Source organism: Emydura macquarii, unplaced genomic scaffold (genome assembly GCF_026122565.2).
Source record: "Emydura macquarii macquarii isolate MOO-44397 ecotype Brisbane River unplaced genomic scaffold, CSIRO-AGI_Emac_v2 contig_2676, whole genome shotgun sequence".
Classification (NCBI taxonomy): domain Eukaryota; kingdom Metazoa; phylum Chordata; order Testudines; family Chelidae; genus Emydura; species Emydura macquarii.
Window position 1 is genome coordinate 20,911,192 of NW_027132813.1, and position 24,928 is coordinate 20,936,119.

Below are 24,928 nucleotides of genomic sequence, written 5' to 3' on the forward strand. Positions count from 1 at the left end.
ATCACTGGCAGGGTTAGAACAGTGGAACCTGTTTACCATGGTGGGCCACATATGTAGCTCTCTTATGTGTTATGTGGATTGCATCCACACAATATATATCAGTGGTTCCAATCAGCAGCCCAATCAGCACATAGATGCAGCCCATGTGACATCCTCAGGGCCATACAGGTAGTATATATATTGTGTGGATGTGGCCCATGTAACACATAGAGAGCTGCATATGTGGCCCATAATGGTAAATAGGTTGAGAATCATTGTCATATATACTACCTGTATGGTCCTGAGGATGTCACATGGGCCACAACTGTGTGCTGACTGGGCTGCAAGCAGCTTGCGGGCTGTGGGTTGAGAACCACTGGGTCAGAAGGAAACAATGGAATCTATTCTCCTTTCCATATATGCACAGAATTTCTGCTGGTGTTAATGGAAATTTCCTTAGAAGTATGGAAAAAGAATAAAGTTGGTCCTAAATCAGGTATCTTGTATTGACACATTTAATCTGTAAGACCTGTTCTGTGTGGAATGTCTTGCAGGTTATTAGTATTTTGTGATGCTCTTTTTTTCTGGTTATGTGATGTTCTGAGATTATGGGCCAAATTCTGTCTGAAACCTAGATGAAGGTGTAACAAACCCCTGAATGAACATACAAATACACTGCAAAAACAATGTGTTAATATCTAGTCTTCTTCTTACCAAAACCTACATTTGCAGAATCTGTGCCATCTTAGTAACAGAAGAAGTAACTTACTGAAGACTAATGACTGTTTCGGCACAAAAGCCATTTCAGAGTTAGAAAATGTATGAACATGAATATTGTAGTATGCCTCCTACCCAATAAATAATGCTAGAAAATGTGCCTCTGCTATTCATATTTTGAAGCGCCTGAGGGGTAGTCTCTGTGCTCATATTTCGAAGCCATTATATGTATGGTTGAGAGTTTTTTCATTTAAAAAGTTTTAGTTCCTGACAGGGTACATGCTTAGGCTCCTGTGTTTTAAGGCATAGTTTCTCAACCAGGGGTATGCAAGACACATGCAGGGGGTACGCGATGAAAAACCCAGTGAAGGGAGGTGGGCAGCAGCTGACGACTTCTGGGGAATCCAGGCGGCAGCTGCCTGTGTCCTGCCCGGTCCCAGCTCCCAGGTGGGAGCCTGTCAGCAGCTGGGCTCACAGCCAGGTGGCTGCCACCCAGGCCCCAGCTCTGAGCAGAGAGACAGCCTCCTGCGCGCTGGCTTGAAGATGGAAAGCAGATGCCTGCTGCCTGCCCACATCCCTGGATCTCAGCCTGTGCAGAAGCCTCCTCCGCCCCAGCTCGGAGCAGGTGACAGTCGTCCACCTCCCGGGCTGGAAGCCAGGCGGCAGCTGCCTGCAACTTGCCCAGGTGCAGCTCTCCTCCCCAGTTCAAAGCCCGGTGCCAAGAAAGCCAGGCGGTGAGCCCAGCGGCTTGCCCAGTCCTGGAGCCGGGCTCTACTCACAGGCTTACTTGTCAATTTCATTGCTGTAGTTGAGCAGTGAAATTTACAACTATGACAGCTCCAGATTTTACCAGTATAAAAATTTTAAGAGGGGCCCACACAGTGTGATTTGCTCCAAGCCCGCACCCCCTAGGGACAGCCATGGGGAGCGCTGCTATCCATTCTGGTGGGCCGCTACTGCCTGCCAATACCTCACAAGTTCCCGCCTGCGTGAGGAGAACACCACGTGTCCCTGCCGTCAGGCCATAGTGATTGGCTGGTGTTGACCTTTGCTCCTATATGGAGGAAGGGGAGGAGGAAGGGGAGAAGAAACAGCAGGGGGTTTTGTGAACTGTCACAGCCGCACAGCATTGCAGAACTCTCCTGCTTTATGAGAAATACAGTCGTTCAGCGGTAAAGGGGAAAAAGATTGTATTTTTCAGAGTGGAAAATTGAGTGTTGGGGTACTTATTAAAATTTGGAGAAGTTAGGGGGTACTTGCTACTTAAAAGGTTGAGAAATACGGTTTTAAGGGAATAGGTTTCACATAGACAACTCCGTGGCTGGTTCCATACCCTTTCCCGGTGCAAAATTGTATATTGGGGCTTGTTCTTAAGTGTACTCCACTGGCAGTGAGATTGTAGGATGTAGCAACTCATAGCCTAATTCCTTACTCTGTCATGTTGTAAGCTTGCTTTTGTTGGAGCCTCACTAATCATGACTGCCCTTGATCCTTGCTGCTTGCTAAAATGCACAGTATATTTATCTTTATTTTGTATTGTTTACAGTATGTTGGGTAGATTGTAATAGAACTTGAGATGTGCAGAGTGAAGAAAAATATATTGGTAGATGTTTTTCATTTTGAATTAATCAAAAAAGTCTTTAGTGTAAATACTTTATAAAGTATAAAGATTGTAAAGAAGAATATGAATTACTAAAATTTTTAACTATAATACATTTTCATTCCGTCCTACCTTTTCCTTTTAAAATATAATTTGCAGATTTTGACTAGTGATTGAGCTTTCACTGTCAAATTCAGCTTATTTGTTTTTATTGGTTTTATACACATGGAAATACTGAAGCTGAGCAAAACTTCTGCATGGTTACTTCGACTTTTATTTCTTTTTTCTTAAATTGTATAATCTTTATTATTTTGTCACAATAGATTTTGTGGTCCTTTTGCTGAAATATTTCTATCTTTGTTTTTGCTGCTTCTCAAGTTAAGTTGTTTGTCAGCAACTGGTTGTACTGTAGTATCAAGTGAAGTAGCCATGGAACTTTTTTACAAAAGAAGGTATACTGCCATTGTGTCTTTTGGGGTGGGATTTTCAAAAGCACTATGTAATGCAGCACAAATCTTATTGACTTTCAGTGAGGCTTGTGCAGCTGAGGGCTGGTGTACACTGAAAACTTCAGTCAGCATTGTGATATGTCTCAGGAGTATGAAACTATGCTGAACTACCTCAGAGTAGACAGTGCTAGGTTGATGGAAGAAGTTTACTGGCAACCCAGCTACCATCTCTAGAGGAGATGGATTAACTACAGCGATATGGGAACCCTTCCCGTCACTGTAATGAGTGGCTACAGTGAAGTGTTTATAGCAGCAGGCAGCTACGCCGCTGTAGCAGGTTATGTGTAGACAATCCCTTAGAAAATCCTGCCACTGAAGCAGTACTGCATGCATGGACTCACAATTTGCTATTAGAACAAAGGAAAGAACAACATACAATAAACAATACTAGGAATGCAGTTAAAGAAAGCTATGGGCCAACCATTTATTTATTTTCAATAGTACATATTTACAGAATGTACTCACATAATAAAATAGTGTTTATGCTGTAAGTCATTGTGGGTTAAATACTCAGCTCAGCACCCATACTGAATAGCTAGATTTGGCATTGAGCAGATGGACTAGTGCATTGGAGAAAGAATTCTCTTTCCTAGGGTGCAGTCACTCCATGGATGCTACTTTATTCCAGTAGTTGAAATAGCCCTTTGGAGGATTCACATAGTGATTGATCCTTGTGCCCTGCCTCACCTGCCCTTGCAAACTAAAGCAGAGAGAATCCTTACTGAGTGAGGCTCTGCAGTGTAGAAGGGCTGCATGCATCCTGCATATCCCAACCCAAACCCATTTTGCAAACCCATTTTACACCTTATATGCAAGTCTGGGTGCTAGGGATTATAGTGGAGTTGTCAGCAAGGTAGAGAACAGAGGAAGTTGAGAGATAACTAAGAAAAGTGCAAATTTCATTTTGGACATGTTAAATTTGAGGTGGTTACAGGAAACCCCTGAGGAGATAATGTAAAGGCATTTGGGGATGGGAGACTGAATGGAGGTCAGAGTTATGAAGGTAGATTTGGAAAATGCCAACATAGCATTTGTGTCTTAAATAGTGAGAGCAGATGAGGTCACCTAAAGAGAGAGTAAATGTAGTCAAAAGAGGTGGTTTAAGGATATAACTTTGAGGGGTGTCAACCGAGTGGAAAAAGGTGAAGGAAGATAGAGCATTCAAATGAGATGATGATGGTTATTGTGGTAAGAGAACCAGAATCGTACAATCTCAGAAGCCTAAAGAAGAGAACAAGCAGAAGAGAAAGTGATCAACACGATAAATGCATAAGAACATCAGTACCAAACTGAACAAGCAGTTAATAGGAGAGAAGGTGGCCATGATGGTTTGGGGGGTAGAGAGAGGATGTAACTAGTGCACAGATGATTAAATACAACCCAGTTAATGCAAATGATGTGTGTAGCAGACCTTTTTTAGGATTTTCAGTTACTAACCAGGAGCTCACTCAAGTATGCTTATGAGTGTCACTTAGAAGAAACTAAGAGTGGGGATATTTGTGAGGACCAGCCACTGACACAGATGTGTGTTCTGAGAAAACAGCATCCTTCTGAGCCAGCTGCTCGGTGCTTCATGACTTAGGCCAACTGGGCTGTGGTTCCTACTTCCTTCAATTTACTTCACCTCATTGGATTGTGAGTAACAAAACACCATGCTTAGCAGTCCCCACCGTTCCAGGTTCTGCAGCATGCATTTGTTTCCTGATGGGCAAGCTGTCACTATAACCAAAAATTCCCAGAAAAGCATTTTACTGTGAGAGAAATTTGAGTTTATAATTAGCATTCACTTTTTGTTTAATCCATTTTTCGTCTACAGAGTGGTCCGATTGGTCAGTTGGTCAGGTCATTGCCTGCCTCCATTTTAAAAATAACTACAGAATTACAGGGTAAAATACTGCATTAAGTTTACACAGATAGATTCCTGGGGCTAAATTCTGTGGTCAGATAAGAGTGCAGACTCACATTAACTTCACGACTTATATTAACTTCAGAGGCAGTTGCACAGGTTCATCTAAGAATATGGCCCAGAATAAATACCACACAGTTCCCACAGATCGTTTATTGAAAATAAATTGATGTGCTTTGAAATTGTTTTAATGTTGAAGGAAATCTTTTCTGTGATTTTGATGAAATATCATCAGTCCTTTCCTTTTTGCTTTAGTTGTCATGGATGATGACGACGATGAGTCCTGTCTCCTTGATCTTATTGGGTAAGTTCCCCTTAAGAAATTCTTAAAGAAAAATCTATGCATAAATCATTGTACAAAAATGATCCATACAGAAGATGATTAATTTCCAGTAGTCTTTGAAAGTTGGTGTCATGTGATAGTTTGAAGGCCTGTAAGTGAAATGAACAGATAGTCACAATCTAGTTTAGGAATCCACACCACAAAGCTGACTATTGGACTCTGTTTGATAGTCCACTTGTTGGCATGACACTGAATTCCCCTTTTGTACAATGATGGTCCTCTCAGGTCAGTGCTGAGGTACATTGGCAAGTAGTGTAGGGTAGCTTGCATTATTGATGCAAAAGAAATACCTCTTTTTTGGCTAGATAAAGGACTTCAACCTTCAGGGCTGTCAGTATAACACCTTCACAAGCACTAACTTTCTGAATGAAATAATAGTTAAAATATATGAACGGTTTCAAAATACAAACTAGCTAAATTATTTTTACAGAAGAAAAAATGCATTTGTGTACCAATTTTATAAGAATTGAATGGTTACCTGGTATTATAAAGAATTAAAAGCAATCAAGAATTTTAAAGGTTATCAAGTTTTGTGTTTTCAAAGGCATTTTTATTTTAAATTCCTATTTGTGTAAAAAACCAACAAAACAACCAACCCCGCAAATCAAACAAACAAAACCACAGTCCTCCTACTTTGCATTATTTCTATACCATTCTATACCACTTTTACATGCAAATTGGGTATGTATTCTATATGAGATTCATAAATCAATATTTAGGTAGAGTAGCACCCAAAAAAAGCTTTATCTGGAAATGAAATATGCTCACTGTAGGTATGGTGAATTCCTTTTCCCTTGATTGACCAAAATATCAGTATAATTCTTCAAGAGCAGACATTTATCATAATGTGGCCAAAATGTATAGAATATCTTGAATATCCAATATCGAGTACTTTTTTCAGACTCTTTAATTTTTTTTTTTTCAAGTGATATGCTAGTTACTGAAATAGGAAAGTTTTCCTGTATGGTTCTAGGTGTAGCTGAAATCAAGAAGACAAATCAACCCACATATGTCAAGTATAGAGAACAGTGGGCTTTATCTTACATTGCTTATGCACCCAATACTTCTATTGAAACCAGTGAGAGTCTTGAATGCAAAAGGAGTGAAGTTTCAGGCCCAATAATCACTATAATTTGGAGAATACTATGTGAATAACCTACCAAAATAACAAAGTGTTGGTAGTGTTGCCTAACAATTATGTCATGTACAATATTATAATATGAGACTGCTGACTTCAGCCACCAAAGGGAACATACTTACATCCTGCCTGGAACATCAGCATAAGAAATTGTCCAAATGGAAACAAAAGTGAAAAGAGCTCAATAATAAGCCAAGTTACAAGAACTCCAGTCCCAGTCCACAGACTCAGAAGATAAGGTTCTACAAGTAGGAGAGTGTTGAGATGTAAAGCATTATTTGTTGTATAGTCCCTTTTTACTGCTTGTATCAACTATCATCCAGAACATCTAGCAGGACAGAAAACTGAAGTTTGTCTCCATTAGATCTTTCAGTTTGGTGAGTGTCTTCTAATCTTTATGGATTTATTTTTAGAAATAACAAAAGTTTTATAAGAAAGGATGGTTAGCTAGGATGATGATAAAATATCAAGATTTAAATTTCTTATGATCATAAAATCTGGTAAGCAGTATTGATAGTAAAGGTCTTGGTTATGTATCAGTAAAACCCCATAAACCCAACGAGTCCATGTATGAATGAGGCAGAGAAGCTTTTCGCCTTTATCTTTTTAATTTTCTGTAATCTTCACTGAAAACAAGATTTCTTTTAAAATACAGTGTGAGAAAGTTGTGGTATGTGTGAGTAGAATCTGAGCTTAGATGCCTAAACATTAACTGAGTATCACGTATACCACGCAATATGTTTAAAATGTGTGTATAGTATGGACAGCTGAACACTGCATGATTTTCTTGGTGTTTTTAAAGGTGTTTTGTGAGTTTATGCTTTCAGAAGGTTAGATGGAAACTTGAAGGTGTCTTTATTTTGTTTTCTGTTTTTCTTTTAGGAAGATCAAGAAAGAAGAGGGGAAGTTTCAGATTGACCCTGGTGTTTATTGGGGAGACCCTTACAATGTTTATAAAAATGTTTTATTAGTACTGTTTACAAATAAAGATAATTTCTTTTAAATCAGAGTTCATGTAACTTTTTGAATTGAATGTGTACATTAATGGATGTGTCAAGAAAATAATTGTATAATTGCTGTATTTAGCACTAGCTACAAAATAATTCCTGTAATTTAAAGTCACATATGTGTGTGCATACATTGAGAATTTTTACCCTCAGATTTGCATTTCATGAATATTTATTTTTAATACACTTTAACTCCAAATACCTAGTTCATCCGACTGCACTTCTTTTTTTAATTGTGTATCACTATTTTGTTCAGTGAAAGAGTGTTAAGTTATCAAAGGAAAAAATGCATTTAATCAGTTATGCAATTGACTTCATTTGGAAAAGATGTAGTATTTTCCCCCAAGAAAAGATAGTGTTGCTCTTCTTTGAGGAGTGTTCCTGTGGGTACTCCACTTCTGGTGATGGTGTGTCTCTGCGCCATTGATGGGAGAATTTCAGCAGCGGTGCCCCTCTGGGTGGTGCATGCACTGTCTCCATCTCATGCCGTTGTCAGCGCTTCATCGAGCGCACGCGACCCAACACCCCTCAGTTCCTTTTCAGCCGTCCTCGGCCTAAGACGGAGCTCCCAGCAGTGTGAAAGCTGATAACTTTATTTAGTTTGTGGAATAATTTGTTAGAGTAATTGTTTGTTTACTAGTTTGATTTACTTTCCTTTTTCCTCCCCATTTTTCTCAACAAAACAAAGTTTTTTCTTCTTTTGTTTTCCTACCCTTACAATAATTTGTGTTCACCCTCAGGGCTAAATCGCCATAGTTCATACCATGCTGGTTCACCAGGCTTCAAGCTCTGCCTTTCCTGCGTGGAAGCGATCCCAGTATTGGATGGTCATTCTCAATGTGTCTGATGTTTAGGTGAGTGTTCTCACTGCAGCAACTTAAAGGCTTGCTCCAGAAAGGACAGAGACCTGTGTTTCATGCTTATTCTTATGGAAAAGTGTCTGCACCTGACATCTGATTCCAGCTAGCAGACCCCCTTTGGGCAGCGTTCTCCAGAGACTGCACTCTTTTCACAGAGGGCTCATTCCTCTAAAAAAGCAACGAAGAAAAGAGCAGTAACTGCTTGTTTGAAAGAGCCACTCTGTATTCTCGTTACCAACCGCACCATGGCTGAGTATGTACGAAGCACTGAGATCCTCTGGCACTGCGTGCGCCATGACATCTGCCCACCCCAAGCAGGCAGGCTGGGAGTCAAGAGGGAAACAAAAGCCCATCTCCTCCATTGCGGTACCAATGGAGCTGCCCAAAGACTTGGCACCGAGACTCTCCCCACAGGCTATGGCTCCATCACTTGCTTTGATAACGCAAAGCACTTCGGTGTCGGCACCGACCCCAACTATAAGAGCGTCGTCGGCAGTGACCTCTTTGGTGCCAAACTATCAGCGCTGACCCATTTCCTGCAGCACAAGGACTTACTTGTTCTATTGACACCACTGTTTGGCACTGATATATGCCTAGTACATATGGTAGCCGGCCAAACTGCTTCACTGCTGGCCTCTCCATTTTCCAGCAAGGAAGAAGATAACAAGGAGGAGGGTGTTTTCTCATCACACCACTCCTTTCCTGTCTGACCTATTGCAACCCTAAGACCACCTGTTTGGCTGAGACTTCATCACTGGCCTGACACCCAGACCTGATATGGCCACCCATGGATGCCTCCACCTATGCCATTCCCCACACAATGACATTATTGGGATCCCTGGGCCACATACAGGAGGCAATACCCTAAGCCCCTGAGTCCCTATAGGGAAAGAGTTAGATCTCACCCACCTCCCTCTGTGGCTGCATCATCAGTGCCCTCTGAGGAAAGCTTTGAGGAACAAGAGGTGCTTCTGAAACTGGACATGACACCACATGCCAATATTTCCTCCTCTATTGCCTCTACCACCTACAGCCGCGGATGACTTCAAACATTTTCAGGAACTCTTCAAAACAGTGGCAGACTGCCTAGATAGAGATCCCTCTAGAGGAGGTCCCAGAGTCTCAACATAAATTGCTGGACATTCTGTAAACCTTGTCAGCTTCAAAAATACCACTTCCAATAAATGATGCGCTCATGGAACCAGCCAAAAATATATTGCAGACCCCGGCAACAATAATACTTTTTATTGGCCCGCCTTCCACGTGGATGTTAAGTCCCTTCAAAAGGGATGGACTTTTTATTCTCCCATCCCGCACCAAACTCTGGTTGTCAGCGCAGTCAACCAACATGGTAAGATTCACCCTAAATGACAAGTGGAAATGACTGGACCTTTTTGGCTGCAAGGCCTACTCATTGGCAACTCTGCAGTTTTGAATTGCCAACTCTGCGTCATTGATGGCTAAATATGACCATGTAAACTACTCCAAACTTGCAGAATTTATTAATGATATCCCCAAAGAGAAGATGGACCAATTCAAATCCATCCTAGTTGAGGGTCAACTTCTGGCCAGAACCGCCCTATAGGTATCCCTAAATGTGGCAGACACAGTGGAATGCTCCACAGCCACTGCTATCATTATGTGCTGAGCATCGTGGCTCCACCTTTCGGGCTTTCCTAGGGAAGTACAATCCACAGTGGAGGACCTCCCTTTTGATGGCCAGAAACTGTTTGCTTCCAAGACAGATGAAGCCCTCCACACTCTGAAGGACCTTTGGGCAACTCTTTGTACCTTGGGGATATATACACCTGCAACCAAAAGAAAATAGGGTAGATATTATCCCTATCAGCAAACAAGATCCACCTCATACGCACAACAACAAAGACACTATGAGACACAGAGACAGAGACCTCCAAGGCGTTGACCACTTTTGCCTCGATCATTGGCATCTCAGTCATTCTCTGTTAAACAACAAGTTTGAAGAATTGGTCAAGGGCCCAAGCAACCTCACCCATCCATTAGTGTTGGCAACATTGACCTCCCATTTTGGATACCGTTTGACCCCTTTCTATTCATCATGGGCATCCATCACCACAGACAAATGGATCCTAGAGATAATCCACACAGGCTACTCGATACCATTTACCTCCATTCCCTCCTACCCACCCTGCCTTCCCATTCCTCTTCAGGGATCCTTCTCATGAACACCTTCTATGGCAAGAAGTGAACCACCTTCTACTTTTGGGTGCACTGGAACAGGTACCACCACAACACAGAGGGAAGGGTTTTTAATACCATTACTTCTTAACCCAGAAAAAGAACAGAGGATGGAGGCCTATTCCAGATCTCTGAAAGCTCAACAAATGTCTAAGGATCCAACAGTTCAGGATGGTCACACTAGCAATGATAATACCAGCACTGAATCCAGGGGACTGGTTGTCAGCCCTTGACCTCCAAGATGCATATTTCCACGTAACAATGCACCCTGCCTACAGGAGCTTTCTCAGATTTACTTTGGGAACAGAACATTACTGATACAAAGTTTTGCCTTTTGATCTCTAGATCGCGCCATGGGTGTTCTCCAAAATTCTTGTGGTGTTGGTGGGGGCGGGGGTGCACTTTCGCAAACAAAGAGTAATAATATTTCTCTATCTGGATGATTGTCTACTAAAAGCTCCCACTTGCCCTCGACATCACTTAGAAGATGATACTTGCCCTCTTTCTGAGACTGGGTTTTTAGTTAAACATACAAAAATCACTTCTAAACCCCAACAGAAGTAGGACTTCATTGGGCCCATCTTGACTCTCTGGAAGCCAAAGCGTCATTACCAACAAACACGTTCATTACTATAGCCAACCTCATCTCTTCGGAAGAGAGTCCACACATATTGGCACAAACCTGCCTCGAACTGTTATGCCATATGGCGGCGACAACATTCATGGTACGACATGCTCGTCTTCATATGTGCTCCTTTCAGGGCTGGCTAAGTACCATCTACATACCACACAAACCACAGCCTAAACAGGCACTTTGCAATGTCGATCAAAGTCAAAGACTCTACACTGGTGGACGCAACCCAATAAAGTGTGCCTAGGAATCCCTTTCACCCAGATTCCACCTTCACTGATACTCACAACCAATGCCTCAGTGATAGGCTGGGGAGCCCATGTACAGCACAACACAATTCAGGGCAGGTGGTCTTCCTCTGAGACGCTGTTACACATAAATCTCTTAGACCTCTGTGCAGTTTGCAATGTATGCTTACACTTCCTGCCATTGATCAGGAATGAAACTATAATGGTAATGACAGACAGCATTGCCTTCATGTTTTGTATAAACCGATGGAGGAGCGTGATCATGCTCCCTATAGGGCCCCAAAGCCAGGAAACTAGTGTATCTGACTGTAACAGCATTGGCACCCGCCACCCTTGAGTGCCCCCTTTCTGGTCAGGTGTGAGCCTACTTTTCTTTCAGTTCTTACATCTTGTGAGCGCCCCTCCCCCCCGGCCAATGGTTCTTTCGACGGGTCTTCAGTGACGCACTGTCCCACCTTCTAGGGTATACAGTCTGTAGTTTTTTTTCACAGCCCTGATATGGGGCTGTAACACCAAGGCTTCCTTCCTGTAGGCACTGCCTTTAACAGCTCAACAGGGGCCCATCTCGGTACTCTCGGCTGGTGTCCTTTCAGCAACTCTTGCCTGGGCTCAGTATTCAGCCAGAGCAGCAGGGTCTATCACAGTACCCTCACCTGGTCTGGCTAGGTTCTGGGCTCAGTCCCCTGGGCTCAGTCTGCCCGCATTGACTTGTCCAAGGTCCTGCTGCTCTTTCAGTCAGCCAGGCACCTGGTCCTCCCTACTTGAGCTCCAGGCAGCAACTGACTACTCTTCCTCTGCTGCTTCCTTTTTATATGCTTCTGGCCCGATTGGCTGCTCCAGCAGCCCCTCTAATTGGCTGCCTGGATGACTTCTTCTCTGCTCTTTTCTGGGGTGGGTGAGTCAGGGCTGTGAGGCATCCAGCAGGGGGCCTCTGGACCTAGTCTACCCCGTCACACTGACACAGTGTCAACATCTCAACCTCATGCCTCCCAGGTTGTCAAAATACTACAGCAGATATGCTGAGCAGAGAATTGTCTCAGGATCATGAGTGGGAACTAAATGCCATGGTCCTACAGAAAATATTCAGACACTGGGGTCATCCATCCATCAACCTCTTTGCAACATCCTGGAACTACAAATGCCTACAATTCTGTTTGAGAGCAGGTTTGGGGCCCCAATCCCTGCGGGGTGCCTTCCTTTTCAAATGGGATGCACCTCTGTTATACATGTTTTCCCCCTGTGATCGAGAGTGATACACAAAATACATACTGATGAGGCCAAAGTCATACTGATAGCCCCAATGTGACTTAGACAGATGTACATATTGCAGGTGGTGGTATGTACACCACACATTCTTCTGCCTCTGCCAGATCTTCTATCACAGGACGCCGGACAGGTTAATTACCCAAACCTGGGGAGACCTAACCTGAGAGCATGGCTCCTACATGGTTCCATTATAATGGATTAGCCTTTTGGAACAGATTAAAGACATATTACTAAACAGTAGAAGGACAACCACGGTGCAATACTTAACTTCACAAATGGAAAAGGTTCCACATATGGTGTCTGAACAAACAAATTACTGCAGCTTCCGCACCCCTACCCTTGGTATTGAACTATATCTTGGGATTAAAGACATCTGGACTCTCCATTAGCTTGATCAGAGTATATCTTGCATCTTGCAGTTATTGCCGTCTGTCACCACAAGATTGACGGGGCATTGATATTTGCCCATCTGATTACCAAATGTTTCCTTATGTGTATCAAGAACATTTACCCCTAAGTACATGTATCTACTCTACCTTGGGATTTGAATTTAGTGCTATGCTGCCTCACCGGACCCCCATTCAAACCCTTAGCAACATGCTCTCTGACACATCTATTGATGAAAGTGGTGTTTTTAATGGCTATCACATCAGCCTGTGGAGTGGGTGAGTTAGGGGCCCTTATGGCACATCCACCTTACACCATCTTTTTCAAGGACAAGGTCACCGTAAGACCTCACCCAAAAATTCTACCTAAAGTACCTTCCTCCTTCCACATAAATCAATCAATCCATCTTCCCTCATTCTTCCCCAAACCTCATGGAAGTATACAGGACTCAGTACTACATACTCTAGATGTGAGGCATGCACTTAGCGTTCTATCTTGTTAGAACTAAGCTTTTCAGAAAATCTCCGAGGCATTTCATTTCCATGCAGAACATTGTAAATGCTCTGCTATATCTGCACAGAGACTGTCTAAATAGATCTCCAGGTGCATCCACCTTTGCTCTCAACAAAAGAATCTACAGCCCCCATCGGGGATCTGAACTCACTCTACCAGATCCCTTTCAATTTCAGTAGCCTTTCTAAACAATGTACATGGACATATGTAGAGCAGCCACTTGGGCCTCCGCACACACATTTACAAAACACTGTGCAATCAACCAGAGCTCAAGATCAGGCACATTACTAGGTCTTACGGTCTTATCATTGCATATGCAGGAACTCTGAAGCCCCTTCCATCCAATGTGGGGAACTGCTCGACAGTCACCTGAAGTAGAGCACCCACAGGGACAGTCCTTGAAGAAGAAGAGAAGGTTACTTAACCTGTACAGTAACTGAGGTTTTTCGAGATGGGTGTCCCTGTGGGTGCTCTACTACCCACCCTCCACCCCTCTACTTCAGAGTTAAATTTCCAGACTCTTCAGTAGAGAAGGAACTGAGGGAGGGAGGTTGGGTCGCGTATGCTCAATGAGGCGCTGACGACTTGATATGGAGACAGTGCATGCGCGACCCAGATGGGTGCTGCTGCTGAAATTCTCTGATCAAAGGCACAGGGACACACCATCACTAGAAGTGGAGCACTCACCAGACACTCATCTCAGGGTGAGTAACTTTTTTTGAGAAAATGGTTTCTTTTTTTATGAATAGATTGGCCAAGAAAACATCTTAAATATTTAGTTTTATTTATTAAATATGATAGCTCTTTATCAGGACACTAACCAATTTGCAGGCAATACAGCTCATTAGAGGAGATTATTCCTATTTTTGTTCTTACGTTTCTTGATCTAATATCACTGTTTGTCCATCTAATGCAAACTATTGTGTTATAGAATATTGGGTATTTATTTTAAAAGATGGTAGTAGTGGCCTATAGAATAGAAGTAAACATGTAAAGTGAAATTTAGGGTTTTTTGCAGTAATGAATATTTGTAATCTCCTGAAATTCTGAAATGTAATGGTGAGAATTCCTGTTTTTGAGGAATTAAAAAAAAAAAAAAATACGGTGAAATATAAATTAACATGGTTTGCTGAAAACAAAAAACAACATCCTCAGTTGATGTAAATTGGCATAACTCTATTGAATTCTTTGGAGCTACACTGATTTACATCAGCAGAGCACCTGGCTCAAGGTTTTTATTATTTTTGTCTTATTTATGCTTTTTTAACAAATGTAAGTACTTAAAAGTGGTAACTTTTTTTGTTTCTTTTTTAAAAGAGATCCACAGGCACTGAATTATTTTCTGCATGGACCTAGTAGTAAATCTGTAAGTAGTATTCAAGTTACTACTCTAAAATTACATGAACTTTAGTGACTGCTTTACTATTAGTTTAACATTACTTTACCATATTTGTGCCTTGACAGAGCAATGAAGATTTGACTAATGCAGGGTACTCTGCAGCCAATTCTAATTCAATTTTCGCCAACTCCAATGTAAGTATTCAGAAGAGAAAATATGTATTTATTGCGATTACACACTTCCATCATGGTTTGTCCTATATAAAACTAAATGGAGTAGATTCAGGTTTTGGTGGCCATCTTATGATGAAATTCCAAATTCTGACCTCAAGCCATATCATGCCATATCATACTTTTATGGGAAGTTCTGCTTAAAAATGGATGGCATGATCAGGGTCCCTCTCCGTCTTGTGGTTAACATGGAAGAACAATTTAATGAATAGTGTATATATTTTCCAAGTTAGCTCTGGCAAATAAACTGTGGGTTTTATATTCTTAGTGCTCATAGTGAATTAAACCTTTGGTTTATATACTACCTCAAATATTTTGTGTGCATTAGGATGTTATCCCACCTTATTTCCAGGTAGAATCTGGGGTAACAGCTCACTGTTATCATTCATTAAAAAAATTAATCACCCCGTTTTATGCTTTAAATGAGCAAATAATGTACAATATAGCTGAAGGCTGAACAATGAAGAAAGAACATTTTCTTCTTATAACTCTAGAATTTGGATTCTGTCTTCTCTGATTTCCAATTCATACTAGAATCTTGTAATATGTTTAGGGTTCCCAACCCATGGCCCGAGAGCCAAAAGTGGCCTGCGGGGTCTTTCAAAGTGGCCCGCTGCTCCCCTCTCCCTGGCTGCAGAATGGAGCCGCTGCCTAAGGACCCAGGTAGAACGCGTTGCCACAGGGCTACAAAGACCGGTGCAGGCTCTTTGCTGCAGGCAAGGGGACGGGAGATCAGTGCTCCCCTCCCCCTGGCTGTAGCAGGGATCTCACACGGCAAAGCGCTCCGCCTGGGTCCATAGGCGCTGGGGTTCTTGCTGGAGCCAGAGGGAGGGAAGCACTGATTTCCCATTCCCCTGGCTGCAGAAGGGAGCCACTGCATAGGGAGCCAGGTGTAGTGCCCAGGGCTATAGGACACATGCGGTTTCCCTGCTGCAGCCAAGGGGACAGGAGGTCAGCGAGGAACTCCTTCTGTCTGGCTGCAGTGCGCGGGAGGGAGGGCTGCTGGCGGAGACTGGTGGCCCTTTAGATTTGTAAAAATGATATCTGTGGCCCTCGAGCTGAAAAGATTGGTTTAGAATGTTACGTATTCAATTTCTTTTTCTCTTAAAGTAATCTGTATTACTCCATATCGTTATTGGCTGATTAGACTCTTAGAAGATGCTTCAATAAGATTGAGTGACTTAGAATATTTTAAATGTTTTAATCGGTATACTCAGACTGATGCTTGAGAGACACAAGTGGCTCTTTAAGGTGTCTTCTGTGGCTCTTTGCAGCACAAGGTATTAAAACACTGATTTAATTATTAACCAATCTAAGTTATTAACCAATCAGTATGCTTTTACTGTTATTAAGCAATTGTAGTTGATAAAATAATCCTACTTTGTCAGTCATTTTTGTTGTGAGAATTATATTTATATACACACAGGAAACAATGAATTCACACTACTGTGGCTCTTTTGGGTAATGTTGATCACTAATTTGGCTCCTGAGCCACTCAGTTCTGAGTGTCACTGGTTTAAATATTTTTGTAGTGTATTCTAATAGTCATAGTCCCCTTCATTGTGAGTTGTTCTGGGAAATAATTGATTTCAGCTCAGATATGAGCCCTTATCTCTAGCTCAGGATTTGCTGCGTTTTTCATTATCACATGCTACAACATGCAGCAGTAAGGACTATTGCTTATAGTAATTATTCTATTTAAATAATTTCTTTATGGATGATATTTGAAACTGATGTAATGTTTGTTTTTTATTTAATAATGCCACACAGCAACTTTTATAGAGAAGGGTTTGTCCAATATTTGTTCTTCTACATTTTACTGAATAATTGATAAGTAGTATCTTTGCATGTAGTTTTATAGCTTGCATAGTGAATGGTCCCACATGATAACAGATACGCTGTAGACGTGTGGGCTGTTAATAACTGACATAAAATAGGTATATCTAGACCCTGAAAACTATGACACTGTGGGTAAAGAACCTATAACATTTCTCTAGTCAGTTTTTATAGAAGCAAATTGTTTGCCCTGCTCTGCTCCCTTTATTATTATTATTATTATTATTATTATTTTATTAACATTTATATTGCAGTACAAACATAGTGAATGACAGGCCCTGCTCCAAATAACGTACAGTCTAAAAGACATGATGTGACAGGAGGATAAGACAGCAAGTTGGTTGGATGAAAGTGGGGAAAACAGTGTAACAGCAGCATTAGGGTGTGCACAATTTTCAGATAGTCAGGAACAGTGATCACAATATGCCACCTGTCTAGCCATTATTAGGCAGCTGTGTCCTGTATGCATCATGGCAGAGGTGAGTTTTAAGGAGACACCTGAAGGAGTGTAAGGTGGTGGCTCTGTGGATTTTGACTAGGAGGTCTTCCCACGTCAAAGAGCAAGTATGAAGGTGCTCATGGAAGAAGTGGGCAGCGTGTGACATTTCTTGTCTGTGACAAACAGTCACTGGTTGCTCCCTTGGGTCCCCCTGAGCATGAGTGGGGGAGGCAGAAACCTATTTCCTGCACATTTCAGAAACTGGGGACTTTTGGGGATCTGATTGGAAACGGTATTAAGGGGAGGCAGGGGATGCTGGGGAAGGTGGGTGTTCCTGAGGGGAATGGGATTGTTTGGGGGGAAGGAGAGATCCTTGAGGGGTTTTGGGAGAGGCGGGGGAGCCTGCCACAGTCTGAGATGCTTGTGACGGGTGACTAGTCAGGAGGGCAGTGGGAATTGGGGCAGAGGGCTTTTGGCTGTGGGTTCCTGGAGCAGTATCCTGCATTCTGCCCTTTTTCCCATTTAGAGTAATAGAATTTAAAGCCAGGAGGGAACACCAGATCAATCTAGTCTAACCTGTGTATCACAGGCCACCAACACACGAACGCTAAACTCAACAACTGAAATTAGACCAACGTGTTACAACCCACAGGAGACTAAACTATTAAAAGCCACCAGCAAGAGAATTGAGGAGACTGAGGTGCACCAGTGCCCAGCAGCTCTGCTGCAGTGGCAGGATATTAAGTGAGATATACCCATATGGACCTGGCAAGGGACCTGCACCTCATGCTGCAAAGGAAGGTGAAGAATCCTCACTGTCAATGCCAGTACGACTTGGGGAAAAATTCCTTCCTGACTCCACATAGGGCAATCAGTTAGACTGAATATGTGAGCAAGAACAAGCCAGCCAAGCACCTGAGAGAGAAAATTCTCAGTACCACCCAAAACACTAGCCCACCCCATCTAGGGTCCCATCTCCAGCTGTGGCCATCTGTGGTGCTTCAAAGGAGACGAAAAAACAAAACAAAAAGCTCACAAAAAACAACATAAAAAACCCAAACCAACGCCAGAAAAAATCCCTTGATGATCCCTACAGGTGACAGGTGATGCATGAGATTTTAAAAATATCTGACATGAACCAGAAGGCACTCTCTCAGGGTTGCTGAGTCCTGTCCCCCACCATTACAAGCAGTCGTGTCGTACAATCCCACTCATAATTTGGTCCAGCTCTCTCTTAAAACTAATTAAGTTGTTTGTCCCTGCAACTCCTTTTGGAAGGCTTTTCTGAACCTCACTCGTCTGATAGTTAGAAACAGTCTTCTGATCGCTAACCTAAATTTGTTCACAGCCATTTTATACCCATTTGTTCTTATGATAGCTCCTGTTCCTCACCCTGCTCTATTTTCAGTCCCTCACTTCCCTCAGCTGCCACTACTGCCTCTTCCTAAGGTGGAGTGCTGACCTGACCTGACCTACTGACCTGACCACCCATGCATGGACTTCTGCAGCCCCTGATGCACAGGCAGAGAGTGGCCAAAGCACAATTCCCAGGTGCTGGCTGGTCCCTTGGGGAGCATAGTAAGCTGGCACATGTTAGAGCAGACCCCAGGCTGCTCTAATGTGGACAGAGAATCAGGGAGATGTAACCAGGTTTCAGTTACCCTCCCTCCTCATCCCCTCCTGGTGCACCTAACAGCAGGGAATCTGGCCCATAAGTGTTAGGTGTTTCAGAGGTGCGGATAAAATATTTGTGCCAGATGTAATCTTTGCTTTCATGCATTTACTGTACATCATAGCTTTACAGGTAAAGTTGCAAAGTTTCTGTTATTTTTTGAAAACCTTTAATAAAATAGCAAGAACTATCCCACAGTATTCCAAAGTGAGAGAGATACTTTCATAAAATAAGATAGATTCAGTAAAAGGCAGACGCAGACAGACATTGTAAATTGAATAGAATAAATAAGCTATACTCATGGAATAGTGTGGCAATCAAAGAAAGGGGACTAAAGCAAACATTAAAGGTGGGGGTGTCATGGGGTATGTCCACCCCATCTATGTCTGGGGCAGGTTGGGGCGCGTGGCGGCCCCCCATGGGTTAGAGCTCACCCGACTGACCTCGGACTCAGGACAGTATGGCCTAGAGACCAGAGTCAATATGGCTGCCCTGGGGATCAGGACTGTATGGCCCAATGGTTGGAGTCAGGGGCTGCCACCAGGGGGTGACGGCTGGGGTAGGGTGACCCAGACCCTCCATACTCTGCTGGGTCCCAGCCCAGGTGGCAAGGGTGCTTGCCACTGAGTCAGCAGTGAATCTGACCACAACACGCTGACTCTTCCCAGGGGTCACAGCTGTTCCTCTTTTTCCCTGGCTACTTTCTGCCCTGTCTCCTGTTGTGGTGGTCCATAGCTCATTGGCACCTCCCAGGCTCCTCAGCTCAGGTAGCTTTCTCAGTCTCTGACTGCAGTTAGAGATCTGTAGGCACTGGGGATCCTGCCTGGTTCTCTGGGTCTTTGGCTGCTTCAGACAAGGGCTGTAGAAGCTCCTGGGCTGGAGCCTCCATCATGCATCCTTCCTCCTCGGTGGTAAGCCTAGTGTGCTGTGCTGTTCCCTTTTATACTAAGGTGCAGTTAGAGCATGCCTTACATGGTCTAGGGGGTAGGACTTCCTCCCCCCATAGTGTGGGGTAAATACTTTCTGGGCTGGTGTGGGGTACATCCACCCCATCACAGGGAAGGGTATGAAAGTTTTCTGATATGACAACTGTGTCATGCAGCAGTTTTCACAATGTTTATGTGAGACATTCAAAGCCAACACCCCCCTATCCTTGAGGGTTGAGGCAAAGTTCCGAACCTGAACCTGATTCTGAATTGCACACCCAGACCTTGTATTTATCATGGGCCAAAAGGAATTTGGTTTCGGAAGATATCTTGGCTTTGAGTGGGTTGAGATCTGAATTTTGCACCTTAGCAGTGCTGCCCCAGCAGTCTATTTTGAGGGCTTAAGTGGTGCATGGGCTTTGTATTGGCCCTATGCACATGTTGAATTTCACTCTGCATATGTAGAAACAAGGATGTGATTTTATAAAGAGGCTTTGTTTTTTTGCAGGGAAAAATTTAATGGGAAACAGTTTGTATCTTACATTATTTTAAAAATGTGATGTAATTTATTTATTGTTTTTAATTTTAGAACACTGATCCTAAATCATCCATCAAAGATGTAAGCAGTCAGCTTGGAGAGGGGCCTAGTGATGGACTACAACTGTCAAGTAGCCTTCAGTTTCTTGAAGATGAACTTGAATCTTCTCCTTTACCTGATCTCAGTGAGGATCAGCCTTTTGATATTCTTCAGAAGTCGTTACAGGAGGCCAATATTACTGAACAGACTTTGGCAGAAGAGGCATATCTGGATGCCAGTATAGGTTCTAGCCAACAGTTTGCACAAGCTCAGCTTCATCCTTCTTCATCAGCATCCTTTACTCAGGCTTCTAATGTTTCTAATTACTCAGGTCAGACGCTGCAGCCTATAGGAGTTACTCAAGTGGTACAGCAACCAGTTGGAGCATCTTTTGCAAGCAATACAGTTGGTGTGCAACATGGCTTTATGCAACATGTGGGAATTAGTGTTCCCAGCCAGCATTTGTCTAATAATAGTCAGATTAGTGGTTCAGGGCAGATACAACTAATTGGTTCATTTAGTAATCAACCTTCTATGATGACCATTAACAACCTTGATGGATCTCAGATTATATTGAAAGGCAGTGGACAGCAAGCACCTACAAACATGAGTAGTGGATTGTTGGTTCATAGACAAACTTCTAATGGTAATTCATTGTTTGGTAACTCAAGTTCAAGTCCAGTAGCACAACCTGTAACTGTCCCATTCAACAGCACAAATTTTCAGACATCTTTACCAGTGCATAATATCATTATTCAGAGGGGTCTAGCACCAAATTCTAATAAAGTTCCGATTAATATCCAACCAAAGCCTATTCAGCAAACAGCTTACAATGTGAATAACTTGGGACTGCAGCAGCATCATGTACAACAAGGGATTCCTTTTGCTTCAGCAAACTCACCTCAAAATTCAGTAGTTGGTCCTCATATGTCTGTTAATATCGTTAATCAACAAAACACAAGAAAATCAGTTACTCCTCAAACAGTTAGTAATACTGGAGGTAGTATTGTTATCCATTCTGCTATGGGACAGCCTCATGTATCTCAAAACCAGTTTCTCATACCTACAAGCCTCTCTGTCAATTCTAATTCGGTTCATCACGTCCAGACCATAAATGGACAACTTCTTCAGACTCAACCTTCCCAGTTGGTTTCTAGCCAAGTATCTGCTGAGCATGTTATGCTGAATAGGAACCCTACAAACATGCTCAGGGCCAACCATTCATATTCAGGACAGATGCTGAATAATCAGAATACAGCTGTTCAGTTAGTTTCTGGTCAGACATTCACAGCTCCTGGAAGTCAAGTTATAGTAAATCATGGAACTTCGCAAATTGTTGGTGGACAGGTGCCATTACAGCAGGCATCACCAACAGTGTTTCATTTATCACCCAGTCAAAGTAGTGTTTCTCAAGGTAGATCAGGTTTTACTGCAATGTCACCTGGACAGTCTACAGTCTCAAATATGTCAGCATCTAACCGGTTTACTGTTGTAAGTTCTTCTGGCACAGTACATCCCAGCCTTGGGCCACCAGTTCAATCTGTTGCATCAGGAGGAAATTTTACTGGAGATCAACTTACACAGCAGAATAGAACACAAGTTTCAGTGAGTGTATCACATCGTCTTCCAGTTTCCTCTTCTAAATCTATCAGCACTTTCAGTCACACATCAGTAGGAGTAACACAGCAACAGTTCACTTTTGCTCAGGTATGAATATCCTTTAAGTACCAGCAAAACCCCAAAATGTTTCTAATGCAAGCTTTAGCAAAGCATTACCTTTTTCTTTGGTGTTGGAGGACATTAATACATAGTACTCCTTAATATTGTATTCTCCAAATATTCACGCATAATTTACTATTCTTACATTAATACATTAATAAAACATTAATTTTTTTTATAAACAAATATTGTGGATCTACTGAAAAGATATCTAACCCTGCTGCAGCCATTTCACCTAAAAACATCTTCCAATTTTTTTTTAATGTGGATGAATCTATCATTCCCATTAATTCAGATAATCTTGTTTTTGTTGATTAGTGGTGGGATTTTCAAATGTTCATCATGGTCTATTTCTGCTGCCAGTGAAATCAGTGGAAGTTTTGCCATTGATTTCGGTGGGAGCAGAACTATGCCAACTCTGAGCACTTTTTGAAAATCCCACCTTTAGAGTCGTAAGGCAAAACTCTGGCATGTGCTAAGCACCTGAAAGTCATTTTGACTTCAATGAGAGTTATGTATGCTAAGGCCCTCTCAGTATTTGGCCCACAGAAATTGGAGCTGGAAAAAGGGTATCTGATCCTCTAGGCCATTTTTCTGCCAGCACAGGATTATTCCCTACTACAGCATATTTTATTTAGTACTGTGTTCAGTACGGCTTTAAATGTCTCAGTCAATTTGGATTTTCAGTTTTGAAGTTTGGGGCAGATACATACTCTTGTGTAGACCATTGCAAAAGCCACAAAGAGCTTAATTTCATGGTGCTCTTTGGAGAGAAAATATTCTCATATAAGAAATAAAATGTGAAAGGGAATCCTTTTTAGTAAGAGGTCAGTGAAATTAAAATAGTGATATTCTGTGTAACTGAATCAGAAATTGCATATGTGTTTTGGGACGGGGGAGTCACAAGCTGGATTGATTGGTGTTGGGGGCCGTAACAATGTACATGAAATTCAAATTAACTACATAAGTGAGCATCAAAATAATGTCAGAGCTTAGCTGAGTGAATGACTAGTTTCACATGGTCAACACAGGGAATTTACACCACTTCTGCTGAAATCAGTTACAATTATTTTGTGTTTTTGTTAAGCTTAATAAAATGGTGAGTGAGTTAACTGTTCTGTTATACACTTGGAATATCTCTTTCTTGCTGTTCTTTTTGAGGAACATTGATTTTTTTCCATAGAAAGAGTAATTGCTAAATAAAGGGTGCAAGCTTTATTTAGAAAATAAAGCTGTGTTGTCATGGGACCAGATTTTCATCTGAGTCAAAGTTGCCCAGGCAGTTAACAACATTTTGTGTGGTGATAGTGTGCAGGCCTAGTTACCTGTTGGTTTTTTTTTTTTTTTTTTTTTTTTTTTGTGGTGGCCTCTGTACTTTACCACTTGTGGGATGGGAGCACTGGGAATTTTTAAAAAGCAGTGTCCATTGGAGCCACACAAGCGCCCTCTTGTTGGCACTGAAAATTCTGAGTCATAAAAGGGCTGTGTGGCCCCAACTATCTCAGTTCTTTTCCATGATTAGCTCTAGCTTCTTTCTGTGCTGCAGCCATATTGTTAATTCCAAACTACCCTTATTTTATTGTTAAATTATATTTCAGTTAATTAATCAGTATTAGGTAGTGTGTGACACTGTCTGGGCCAGGCTTGTACAGTTTGTGAGACCCTCACAAGTAAGAATATGCAGATGCCACTTTCAAGAGGAAAAAATGGTTACTCAGTTATCTCACAAATGGTGACTTTTCCAGAATGTTTGCTTTGCACATTTACACTGCTTATGTACTTTCTCTTCTTCCTTGATGTTGTACTATGCAACTCTTCACATTTGTATATTTAGGACAGTGGCATTTATATATTTATAAATTTTATATATATATTGAAGACACTTACTAGGAACAAGATGGGTAGGGATGGATATTCTTTTCCTATTTTATGGGGACATGGTACAGTAGTCCTGAATATTTCCTTTCTCTTCTGTAGAAGGGGTCCTCAGGACATTTCAGCATTCTAATGCTGCCAGTTCTTCGAGTGCTTGCTCATGTCCATTCCATGTTAGGTGTGTGCATGCTGCCTGCACGGTTGCCGGAGATTTTTCCCTAGTGGTATCTATAGGGATGGCTCTAGTGCCCTCTGGAACTGTGCGTGTATGAGCTGGTATAAGGGGCACCACTCACCCTCCGCCACCTCAGTTCCTTCTTACTGCCCATGATGGTTGCTGGAATGTCTTCTCTTGCTCCGCAAGGCTTCTATCCTTAGTGGTTTAGTGATTTATTTGTGTTCTACTGCTTTAGTGTGTATAGTTACTGTAAATAATAGTGTATATGGTAGTGCATATAGTGGATAGGTCCCCCTGTTGAGGGACTCCTTGCCCAGGGGCTGGGCATGCCCTGGTTCCCAGGTTTCAAACCCTGTGTCTCCTTTGGGAAGCACATGCACATGAACGACCTGCACTCTGAATGTCTTAAATGCCTAGGATAGTCTCACGGAAGAGATAAGTGCCAGATCTGGGCTTCAAACCCCACATGAGAAAAGAACAGGACATTAGACTGAAAGCTATCCTGATGGAAGCTGCCCTCAGGCCCGTTTCAGAGCCTATCCATTCTGATTTCACACCAAGTAAGTCGGCATTAGTGCAGAGTGCGCCCCTGGCACCGGTTACTTCTTGGAACTGCTCACCATCGCCGATGTCAAGGAGGAAACAAAAAGTAGTGCAATGACAGAGGACGCTCACTAGCACAAGTAAAGGACAAGTGGGCAGAGAGAGTGAGACCTGTATTGGGCTGCTTCACTTTCCCAGGACCAAGGTCAGCACTGTCGACTCTGCAGAGGGTGTCTAGTCTGGTCCAAGACCCAATGCCCACCGTAGGCGATG

At 42.4% G+C, this 24,928-nt stretch overlaps 1 protein-coding gene across 1 annotated transcript in view; it reads left to right on the top strand.

Annotated features, from left to right (window-relative positions):
- Nucleotides 1–2,062: 2,062 nt before the first annotated feature.
- The window catches only part of BICRAL (BICRA like chromatin remodeling complex associated protein), a 60,548-nt gene continuing 37,682 nt past the window's right edge, over nt 2,063–24,928 (top strand). The window contains exons 1-4 of the mRNA XM_067565035.1: nt 2,063–5,015; nt 14,639–14,687; nt 14,786–14,854; nt 20,353–22,047. Of these exons, the coding sequence (XP_067421136.1) occupies nt 4,972–5,015; nt 14,639–14,687; nt 14,786–14,854; nt 20,353–22,047 (1,857 nt within the window). The 5' untranslated portion in view covers nt 2,063–4,971. The remainder of the gene's footprint in view (nt 5,016–14,638; nt 14,688–14,785; nt 14,855–20,352; nt 22,048–24,928) is intronic.